Source organism: Stylophora pistillata, chromosome 3 (genome assembly GCF_964205215.1).
Source record: "Stylophora pistillata chromosome 3, jaStyPist1.2, whole genome shotgun sequence".
In the NCBI taxonomy this organism is placed as follows: domain Eukaryota; kingdom Metazoa; phylum Cnidaria; class Anthozoa; order Scleractinia; family Pocilloporidae; genus Stylophora; species Stylophora pistillata.
In genome coordinates, this window is record NC_142521.1 from 19,573,248 (window position 1) to 19,584,126 (window position 10,879).

The following is a 10,879-nucleotide window of genomic DNA, read 5'->3' on the forward strand; positions in this document are numbered from 1 at the left end:
TTTTGAGTTCTGGGTGTACAGGGCTGTTATTTAAAGCTGAAGGTCATGTGGAATTCAGTGTTACTTGCCTACATTATGTGAAATTCTAGCTAACATAAAATTCATTTTTAAAGTGGTGTCCACCCTGGCCTTGTTTTTCTGACTGCCTAAGGTTCCCAGAAATTATGAGAGAAGCAATAACTGGAAATGCTTTTCTTATGCGGGCTATTCAGTTGCTATGGAAACTGGGATAAAATGTGGCAAAGTAAGCCATTTGAATTGAGTGAAGGCTTGTGAGCTTTTTTCATTTTAAGTAAGAATTAATGGTCTGTAATTGTAAACTTACCTCCAAATACTACTTATGCTAAACTCAATGTCCCAATTTACTTATTTTTTAAACTTATATTTCTTATTTTATTCATTTTTGAAATTTTTCTGTTCTCAATTTGAAAGAGAGACTCTGGTTGATTCTGGAATTGTCTGGAAAACAAGGAGCTTGGAAGATAGTAATTTAACGAGTATGTCTCTAAATCACAGCTTTTGTGAAATACATTAGGGGCAAGTTAAGTGGTGTGACAAAAACATCACACTCTGGCCAGTTAAATAAGATACTCTGCCGAGGAGAATTTTATTTCAAGATGTTCTTAACTTTGGAACTGAACAAAAATTGCTGTTAACCACTCAACTCTAAACTGTTTAAATATCATCAAAAATGTCATTACCAAGTTACTATAGCATGTACTTCTAGTTCTATAAAATACAATAATTACCATCATGTGAAAATTATAGAGAGAGCTTTGTTCAAACTGTATTCATTTAGACACCTGTGCAACCTTTAAGTAACTTTTCCCATAAGCAGATGCAGGCAGCTGTCCCTGGAGAGTAGCCTTAAGGTGAAACACAAACATATGAGCCTGGTTGCAAATTAAACAGACATTGGTAAGGTCATATGCTGCAGCAAACCAGCCTTTCATGAAATTCCTGCTTAGCTGTCAGTTTCCCTTGAGATGAATGATGTGAAACCAATACCACATGAATCACAATGGAAAAAAAAAGAAGACAAAAAAATATATATGTAGTAAATGAAGGTTATATTGAAAAAGAAGACTGTCTGGACTAAAATACAAACTACCACTGATTAGTTACCTATTTAACCCTAACCTCAGTATGCATATTCTCCATACTGTTCTGCGTACATTTCCAAAGGTGCTGACAAGGAGAATTTCATGATCAAGAGCTCCTTTTGTTGGTGATCATTTTCTTGATTCTCATGACTTTAATGTGTGATTCAGCAGAAATATTGTAAGGAGAAATTAGATGCTAGTCACTGTTAGAGGCCAAAGGGTTTAAGAAAAGAATGAAGGAAAAAACTTTTACAAAGTATATAACTCTTGTAGTACGTTCAATCCAGAAATCAGAAGGTAATGTCTGAATGAACGAAATCTTTGCATCAGCTAATTTTTATTCAGTCTGCACACTATTTTGTCAAAGTTATCTCTAAATCTGCTCCTTATAGTTCTGCTATATTTTTTTTAAGTGCTAATAGCTTTGACATAACATTGTCTCTTCTCAAGTCTATATTTTGGCACAACATTGATTACAGTTTTTCAAAAGCTGATTAGCACTTTAAAAAGTATCAAATATTTCCAAACCAGGGTCTGATTTCTCACGACCCAAATGTTGCTAATTTCAAGTATTTTAATCAAACATCCAACAAAGTTTAATGAAACAATAATCAACCTATTCTCCATTAACAGTAGTTCATTAAATCTAGGGAAAATGTTTACATTTCCATGGAAACTCAACCTTCTGTTACATGCAGTTTGTCAACTTGAGGTATAGCGGGTAACTATACCAAGCTCAGACTGACTTGCCTCTAATTTAAAAGAAACTAATGGCTGATTTTGCTGTTTCTCTGAGTCTCTCAACAGCTTCCTCTGAGACACGAAGACAGCCTTCAATACCCAGATGCGTCAAATATGGCAGTTCATTCAAGACACTTTCAATACTGGCATCAGTGATTGACATACAACCAGTCAGACTCATGTCTGTCAATCCTTTTAAATGCACAACAGCTTGCTTGACCCCTGCATCAGTGATGAGATTTGAACCAAGATCAAGTTCTTCTAGGTTTGAAAGAGATTCAGATGCCTTTATAAGACCTCTGTCTGTTATTTTACATCCTTCAACACCAAGAGAAACCAGCTTGGGCAAATGTCGGCTGACATAAACAAACCCTTGGTCCGTGACTTTGGTCTGGTCTAATGTTAGCTGCTTGAGTTCCTTCAGGTATTTTCCTACCTCACAAACACCTGATTAAAACAAAAACAAAAAAAATGATAAAATTAACCCTTTAATTTCTAAGGTCAGATTGTTAGCTCTCCCCACTAGCTGCTACACATTTCCTGGTAAATTAGTAACATGATTTTGATGTTGAATCAAGATAATAGCTTCTTCCTGATAAGTTTGAGTATTCTCATTACCTGTTGGCTGAATAATGTGTGGATATTAGTATGTGTAATCAAATGGCAACGAGCGAAATTAGGAAATAACTTCACGCGTGTTTTGTCAAAATTCTGATAATTTCCCAAGCCTGAAGGCTCGGGAAATTATCAGAATTTTGACAAAACGCAAGCGAAATTATTTCCTAATTTCACAAGAAAACCATTTGATTACCTTTTAATATTGTGGGTGACAAATTACGTTTTATATGTAGGTCCCTCATGAAAACCACCCAAGGGTGATGTGGTTTCCTCGTTAAATAAAGTTTCACTTCACTTCGCTTCACTACGTTCACAACCGTAATTGTTTTTACTAGTTTATTCTATTGAAAACCGAGAACATGAAGAAGAATAAAGTTTTCGTTTAAAGCATACATTATTGTTAAAGTTCGTAATTTTCTGAGTTTCTTCACAAAAAATACCTTTAAAATTCTTCATGCCTGTTAATAATTTTCGGCTGCTTCTTTTAATTTCGTACCTTCTTCAAGGATCACCGTCTTAAATCTCAATGCCATCTTGGCTCTGATCGAGATACAAGAGATTTTACCATGGCAATTTTGTAATTTCACATGTGAAATTAAAAATTAATGCTGAAATTTTGCACCAAAATTAAGGAGTAATTTGTCACCTTTGATATTATAGGGAGAACTTCAACATTCATTTGCTTCTGGGAGTTATAAGTTAATAGCATGAATTTATCTAGAAGTTCATGGGTTCTTAACCCTGTAACTCCCAACTTCTGTTTGTTAATTCTCTCCTCTAGCTGCTGGACATTTCCTTGTAAATTAGTTTTAGAATTTGGTGTATTGTTAGATCAAGATAGCAAATTCTACCCAATAATAAGTTTGAGTATTCCTGTTACCTGTTTTCTGGACAATGCATGGATATAAAATGGAGAAGTTACTTGTTAATCACCTCCAGGAGTTAAAGGGTCAAATAATGAAGTGACTAGGAGCATTGCCACTCCTTCTGGATGGAAAGCTAGTCCAGTGTGTGATATCCCACCCCTTATCTCCTTCATTCCATGTGGCTTTCCTGGTATTAATTGATCCTCAGTGATAACACAGAGACTGCGAGAATAAATACCCAAGAACACAAACCGTAGTGAATAAAGGAGGTAAGTTTCTAAAGAAACTGTGGTGCTGTGTTGGTGGGTAACAAGGTAAATTTGATTTTATCAATTGAGTTGAAATTGTAGATTGGCCACTGTAAAGAGATAAAAACTTGATGTTTCGAGTGTTAGCCCTTTGTCATTCGCTCTGACAAAGGGTTAGTGCTCAAAATGTCACCTTTTAACTATTCATGGGGGCCAATTTACAATTTCAATTAAGTTGTTAAAACCAAACTACATAGTGACCTTGGCTGGTGCTCAAACCCGGACCGTTTCACCAACATTCTGGTGCTGTGAGCAACTTATCGCTTTACATCGCATAGACCACAGAAATGTAAATTAGAAACGAATCTGGAGATACGAATTTGGACATGGTCTAATTCTTCCGTTGATTTACCTTTGTTTGAAACACGTCTGCAGTAGGACAAATTCAAATGCTGTAATTGTGTCAAGTTGAAGGCAAGAATTGCAACACCTGAGTTTGTCACTCCACAACAGTCCATCAAATCAAGACTTGTCAGATTCTTCATGAAGTTTGCAATGTATTTCACCCCCACGTTTGTGAGTTTGGAATGGGATGACAATATCAAAGACTTCAAATCCTTTAAAAATGGAGCCATCCTTGCCATGCCATCATTGCTTATTTCACAGTGTCTCAGGTCTAATGTTTTCAAATGAGTCAATTTGCTGGCAATTATTGCAACTCCTCTGTCTGCTAACTTTTGACTGCTGAGCGACAATGACTCAAGATTCTGCAAGTGTGAGCCAATGAGATCTGCAGTGCTGTCACTGATTGTTTCCACATACCCAACATCCAGCACCTTCAAATTTGGCAGGCTTTTTATCAGTGTGTGTATAGCAGAGTCACTGATACCATCACAGAAGTCGAATGCTAGACATCTTAGCTCTGTTAGCTTGGAAATATCTACGAACATATTTTCAATGTCTTGAACATTGTTTGCAAAATGCATGTGATCACCCCCACCAAAAGACAAGTGTTTGATTTTATTCAAGTGCTTTGTCACGTGGCCAATACCATCACTTGTCACAAATGGACAATCCTTAACATCCAAAAATGTGACATCAGGAAGATTCTTTGCCACTAATTCAACAGCACCATCAGTTATTCCATGACTCCATTTGAAATCAAGTACTGATAAGTTTTTCAGATTCTCCACAACAAAGCGGATACCAAGTACAGTAACCCAGTCACAGCCCCGTAAACTAAGTTGTGACACTTTAGGGCAGCAGAGTGCAAGTGTCTTGAGACACCCATCAGTAAGACCTTCACACCATGTTAAATCTAGCACTTCCAGTTCACTTAAGTGCTTGATGAAACCTTGGAATCCAGTCTCAGTGATGTTATCGCAATCTTCCAAGGTAAAACTTTTCAGCTTCTTGAGTTGTGGACCACAAGCTTCCAAAACACCGTCTGACAAACGTCCACATCTCCTGAACGAAAGATGTTCCAGTTGGTGCAATTTGGGAATTTCAATTTTGAGTAACGTTTCGCTAACCTGAGGGCATCCGCCCAAATTCAAATGAGTAATCTCCGGCAAATGAGAAAAAAGAATTGACAAGTCTTCACTGTTAGCTCTAGAGCAGTTGACCTTTCTTATTCTCCGCTTGCTCAAACTTTTGACGAGTACCTCGGAACAGTCCAAAGGTAGAACTATCGTTATTCCGCGCCATAACGACGGAAGGTAGGACACTTTATACCACAAACGACACACTTGAGCAACAGTTTGCTTCTCCGACACGTCCAGAAACGAAAACACTAGTGCTGCAATATCTGGAATAAGAGGGCCTTGGTGATCGACAGAAATATTCATTGAGTCTTCTTGTCATTAATCTCCGTTTCTTTTTCCAGAAACGGTATGCAAAAAAGATAAACTATGCTTTAACCATGGCCTCCATGGAATATCTCACAAGGAGAACGTTTTCTTTCTGTCATAAAATTTCCATACAAGTCCCGCTCTGCAGTATTCTATAAAAATTAAACATGGTTGCTCATAACTGAGTATAGCTGACCGGTGTTTCTAATGAGAGACTGGTATCGAAACACCGAAGTTGTCCGAAGTTTTACGAACTCACAGTTTTCAAAATGGCGAACGAGCCTCAATTGAACGGCGAGACAACTTTAGATAGCAACGGAAAAGTTCCTGTACCAGTAGAATGCAAATTTACCGTGCACACGTTCTCTGATACGCTTCTTGATCAAAAGGTTCATTTTCAAATTCTTAAAATGACAGACAGTTTGTATGTTTGGATTGGAACATCTCCGGAAATGGGTGCCCTTGCTGTAGCCATGTGCACTAAATACGTAAGTGGCAACCGTTAGAGATCTGAGATGGATTAAATGGACTGGTATTTCCATTGCGTGTTAGAAATCAAGGGGTAGGTTAGGAAAGGGGTAATGTGAAACTGTTTTTGTAACATGTCTCTCAATATGTGCCGATCCATCAAAAGTTTCCCAAGGCCAGGAAAAGTGAGTTTTATTTGCTGAAAGCCAAATTTAATAACTTGAAAAAGGTAAGAAAGGGATGAAGTGTAGGTAAATTATTTACATATTTGAATCTTGGGGTGGAGCACCCTGCGTGTCCATGTCTTCCTGGAGTCTCCCCCCATCCCACCCCCAACCGATCCAAGAGAGAGAGAGAGAGAGAGAGCGAGTTCAATTCAATGACTAAAATTTTTGCATTTATCGTGACAGGATCCAGTGCCATCTGTTGTCAACCTTATGGGAAATAAAGCTGATCTAAGCTCAACTACCTTGGCACAAAGGCTTGGTAAGTGAATAGGTGTCATTAGCGCTGAATCTTTGTCTTCCAGCCCCAGACACTCTGCTCTAAACGTAATACCAGTAATTGAATTTGATTCATTTCTTTCCTTCTCCTTTTTTCGTATGAGAGTAGACTCTGATAGCAACCTTCTGTGATTCTGGAAGTCACTGCAACTATTAAGTAGAATTTCTCTCTTCAATTGCAGCTAAGAAGACCAACAAACAGTGCTTTGTGAGTTATAACATACCAACAGAAAACATGCTGCTAGGCTTAGTGGAACAAAGAATTAACCAGGAAATGAAAGAAAAACCACAGCTTTTCTAAACAGTGTTCAAAGTCTCTGGTTGCCAGGAAAGACATGTTCTTTTCTGCAATAAGGAGGGTAATGACAAATCAGAAGTAGAGTCAAGAAATGTTATCCTGAAATGTGATAACAGAAAGATGATTTCTACATCTCTAGCTTTGTACCACAATTTACACCATGGTCACCAGCCATTACATTTGAAACCACATTTTTGAGAAGTACTTTGATATCAGACTTGAGAGAATTGGCCAATGAAGTTTAATAACATGGTGGTTGTTGGAATACGGAAGACTTTGCAAGACTGTGAAGGGTACAGTTTAAAAAGCAGTTACAGCTGGAAACAGATCTTGGTGTTGTTTTGAATTGAAGTTTACTGGTAACTCTATTAAAGTTTAGTGATCTTTTGAGGAGGGAAAGGTTTCTCAACCAACAGTGAAGCAAGAGATCAGGGCTGAACACTAACTTTTCAACTTACTGGCCATGTGGCTAATGACATCTTAGATGTTGCAACAATTTCATTTTGTTTACTAGCCAAACTGGCTGGTGGAAATTGAAAACCACTAGCCAAAACTGAACTTCTACTAGTCTGGCTAGTTGGGTACTGTTAATGTCAAGCCCTGGAGATGCCTAGTATGTGAAGTGTGCAAGGGTTTTGCAAGAACAGGAGAATCATTTCATTATGTAATAAATACAACAATTTACAGGAGAATGAGAATACCTTGTTCAAGGCTTTCATTGGGTGGGGATGAGTGAAGTAATATATATAAATTTGATCTATGAATGAAATTGAGCTTGCTTGGCTTTTCCAAGTGATAGGACATAATGAGGCAAGGGCCCACCTCAGTTGAACATGGTAACGCAGCATTTGATATACCATATTTATTCACCATTTTTTACGAGAAAATATGCTTGTTTGATCAAAATCTGCTCAAAACTTGGAGTGCATCTTAAAACTGAGTATTTTTGTGCAACAAAATCTTAAAGTCCCTAGTCACCCTCAGAGGTTTATATATATTTTGATTTTTGGGTCATCAGGATTAATCTCAAAAAAATTTTTGTGATTCACTAAATATTTCCCAAGATATGCCACCTCAGTTACTCTTTTGGCCACACCCTTTTGACTTGGCCGGGAGAGAATTACTGGGCCGAGTGATGTCACAGCAAGAATGAATGTTAACTTCTTGTTTAAGAACATATGTCTATTGCTGTAAAATGATGTGAAAATGCCAACTCGTTGCGTGGTTGCTGGTTGCTCAAATACACTAGATTTGTCTAAAGGCATATGCAAGTGAATGTAGGCACATCGATTGAAAGACGTTCTTGCTGTGACGTCATGAGGGCTTTTAGTTACCAGTATTAACTTAGCACAGCCAAATCAGAAGGGTGTGGCCAAAGGACAAACTTTGAGGCAGCTCAATGGATAGAGAGCTGGACTGTTGTGCGGGAGGTCGAAGGTTCGAGCCCTGGCCGGACCAACATTCAAGGTCTTAAAATAATTGAGAAGAATTTGCTACCTTTCTATAACATCAAGAAATGGTTAGATATTCTAGTCTTCTCGGATAGGGACGAATAAATGGAGGTCCCGTCTCCTGCAGGGTTGGGGTAGGAGACGTTAATTTCCCACACATGAGATTACTGTGTGATGGATGTCCTCCCCTGGGGTGCGATGGGTGGGAGGGTGGACTAGCACGAATGGTTCCTATGTTCCTTTCTAGTCTTTCCCCACTGCAAAACTTAATGCAGTGAAAATGGACTAAATTAAATTAAATTATATCTCGAGAAATATTTAATCAATCCAAAAATTTTTTTCAGAGATTAATCCTGATAACGCAAAGAATCAAAATGTATATAAACCTCTGAGGCTGAATAGGGACTTTAAGATCACAATTGTACCAGAACTTACGGTTACGAAGACATGAAAAGAACGCTAATTGTTGGTCATTAACTCTGTAGCGTTTTGATATTCAGCTGTCGAACTGGAAGTTTTTCACCATTTGCTTTCACCACCAGAGCAACCGTGAAACTTTTTCAGATCCATCACACCTTTTGTTAACTCTCAACCTTTTGGTGCGTCTTATAACCAAGTATTTTCACAAAACTTTTCATTTGGGAACTGGCTTGGCAAAGTTGCCAAGTTTGGGGTGCATCTTATAACCGAGTGAGTCTTATACAGTCCAACCTCTATTAAGCAGCCACCCCCGGGACTTTGAAAAGTGGATGCTTAATAGAGGTACAATTTTAATTGGATAGGAATGGCAGAAAACATGATTTTATTGACTCTATATAGCAAATTACTTTTAAAAAGTGAACATATAGGAAGATAAATCCGAAATTCATTGTAACAAAACATCAAGTGCATTTCCAGCCCATGCATAGTTCTAGCTCTAAAACAGAGGGCACGTAGGGCTTATAGCTCTATGGCTAACAAAATTTCTCAAGAGGCCAACAAACAAAGGAACAGCTGTTGTGAAAGGCAAGCACGTAAACAGGAAATTAGAAATTCCATGTGAGTACTGCTTCACAGTGGACAAGTTTTCAATTCAATGGTTAAAATCAAAACTTGAGGAGCATGGATTTTTGTAGATTTTCAGTACAGTAGTAATAAAGTTTTTCTGTACAGATTTTGGTTGAAACAAAACAGTGGTTCGACTCTGTTAGCTATTGTTATGTTTGTATAGCGCCGGATGTGAAAAGTTTGCATGTGTATGTGGCTTGTGACTCATTATGGTGGAGATTAAATTGTAGTTCTTGTTTTCTTGTTGTTATCACCTTATATCATGTCACCATTTCGCTTGGAAAGATAATTTGATGGCCGCTTAATGGAGGTAAAAAACCATGTAAATAATACACTTGCGACAGCACAAAGGTGGCCGCGGCCGCTTAATAGAGGTGGTTGTTGAAAAGAGGTATCAAATACACCAGTTAACTGAGAAATAAATCCTGACTTTAGAAAGTGGCCGCATAATGGAGGGTGGCCGCTTAATAGAGGTCGGACGGTAACTGAATAACTACAGTACTCTCTCTTTTAGTGTGCATTTGCTAACAAATTACAGGAGAAAATATACAAAACACTAATACTTGTAGGAGAAAGATTTACATCAGAGGAAAAATAATACACCACTAAAAGGGGCATGAAACATGAAATAGAGTGTGGTGTAATTTACATAAAGCACAGAAATAATAGTGCATAGATGATTAGTGAAAAAACAAAAAGAATAAGTGTAAATTAATGGGTGCAAAAACAACAAGACTTATCGGTAAGAAATCAAGAAAATTGTACATTTGCCAAAACAGGATTCTTCAACAATTCCTTAACTGTTGAAGTAAGAAAAGAGAGTAAGATAGATACACATGCGCCCAGTTTTGTAACCCTACATTATTACACGACTCAGGCAGTCAGAGGGCCAATAACTAAAATCAACCACTCAAAATGCTCTATTGCCGGTCAGTATTCTCTAAGTATTGGACTGGGCACTGTCTCGAATGGTCCCAAATGGTACCGCACTTGTGTCCCTTTGAACTTCAGTCGTATAATAAATCTCTTATTAACCAAGCTTTCTTGGGACGGTACTAGAAGAATATCAGCCCTCGGTCTTTTTTGTACGAACTGAGCTGTGCTCGTCAAGACCTCGGGCCAATATTCTCCCAGTACGGCCCTCGTGCTTGGTTAATAAGATATATGTACAGGACCTTGACACTCTTCTGATGATTGTATTACTGGCTCCATACACAGGCATGATGACATGAGTTAGAGCACAATTAAGTTGAATTGCTTGAAACCATAACCAAAGTAGTCGCCACAGCCAATTAGGGGAAAGAAAAATATTACAAGAAGCCAATAAGAGTGGGAGTGGGAAATTACAAGTGAATTTTGTTCACACAAGAAAGAAGAGCTAAACCAAAGCAATCTGGGATTACTTTATTATGACACTATTAAAATTTGCTCTGTTTGGTCATTCTTATCCTTAAATGACCGAGCTTGTCTAGTCAAGATGACTACATGTCGCCCACCCTCATTTCTTTTGAACAAAGGCAAAATTCAAACAAAGCGAAAAAAAAGAGTGTTTATTGGTCATGGAAAACTTGGAAAGTCAAGGAGTCTCATATTGTTTTCCAGGCCTCACCACATGTCACAGCCTGGAAGGTCATGGAATCTAAGAGTGGGTCAAAAGTCAAGGAAAATTTCCTTAAATGAAACTCT

At 37.9% G+C, this 10,879-nt stretch overlaps 2 protein-coding genes across 2 annotated transcripts; one reads left to right on the plus strand and one right to left on the minus strand.

The window, feature by feature from the left end:
* Nucleotides 1–1,049: 1,049 nt before the first annotated feature.
* Nucleotides 1,050–5,616, minus strand: LOC111343265 (uncharacterized). The gene is made up of 2 exons (XM_022950421.2): nucleotides 3,989–5,616; nucleotides 1,050–2,291 (listed from the first exon to the last, which is right to left on the minus strand). Exons 1-2 carry the CDS (start codon nucleotides 5,421–5,423, stop codon nucleotides 1,861–1,863), a joined length of 1,866 nt encoding a protein of 621 aa, XP_022806156.2. The 5' UTR covers nucleotides 5,424–5,616; the 3' UTR covers nucleotides 1,050–1,860.
* A 56-nt stretch (nucleotides 5,617–5,672) lies between these two features.
* LOC111343257 (proteasome assembly chaperone 4) lies at nucleotides 5,673–9,433 on the plus strand. Its single transcript, XM_022950414.2, has 3 exons — nucleotides 5,673–5,914; nucleotides 6,305–6,380; nucleotides 6,580–9,433. The coding sequence occupies exons 1-3, from the start codon at nucleotides 5,696–5,698 to the stop codon at nucleotides 6,696–6,698; spliced, it is 414 nt and encodes a 137-aa protein (XP_022806149.2). The 5' UTR covers nucleotides 5,673–5,695; the 3' UTR covers nucleotides 6,699–9,433.
* The last annotated feature ends 1,446 nt before the right edge of the window (nucleotides 9,434–10,879 follow it).

Excerpts from the sequence above, each read along its gene's own strand:
- LOC111343265 (XM_022950421.2), bottom strand. The coding sequence starts at position 5,423 with ATGAATATTTCTGTCGATCACCAAGGCCCTCTTATTCCAGATATTGCA. Across the intron at positions 2,292-3,988 it reads CAGACGTGTTTCAAACAAAG|GTGTTTGTGAGGTAGGAAAA; the intron begins GTAAATCAACGG and ends TGTTTTAATCAG.
- LOC111343257 (XM_022950414.2), top strand. The coding sequence starts at position 5,696 with ATGGCGAACGAGCCTCAATTGAACGGCGAGACAACTTTAGATAGCAAC. Across the intron at positions 5,915-6,304 it reads TAGCCATGTGCACTAAATAC|GATCCAGTGCCATCTGTTGT; the intron begins GTAAGTGGCAAC and ends TTATCGTGACAG. Across the intron at positions 6,381-6,579 it reads TACCTTGGCACAAAGGCTTG|CTAAGAAGACCAACAAACAG; the intron begins GTAAGTGAATAG and ends CTTCAATTGCAG.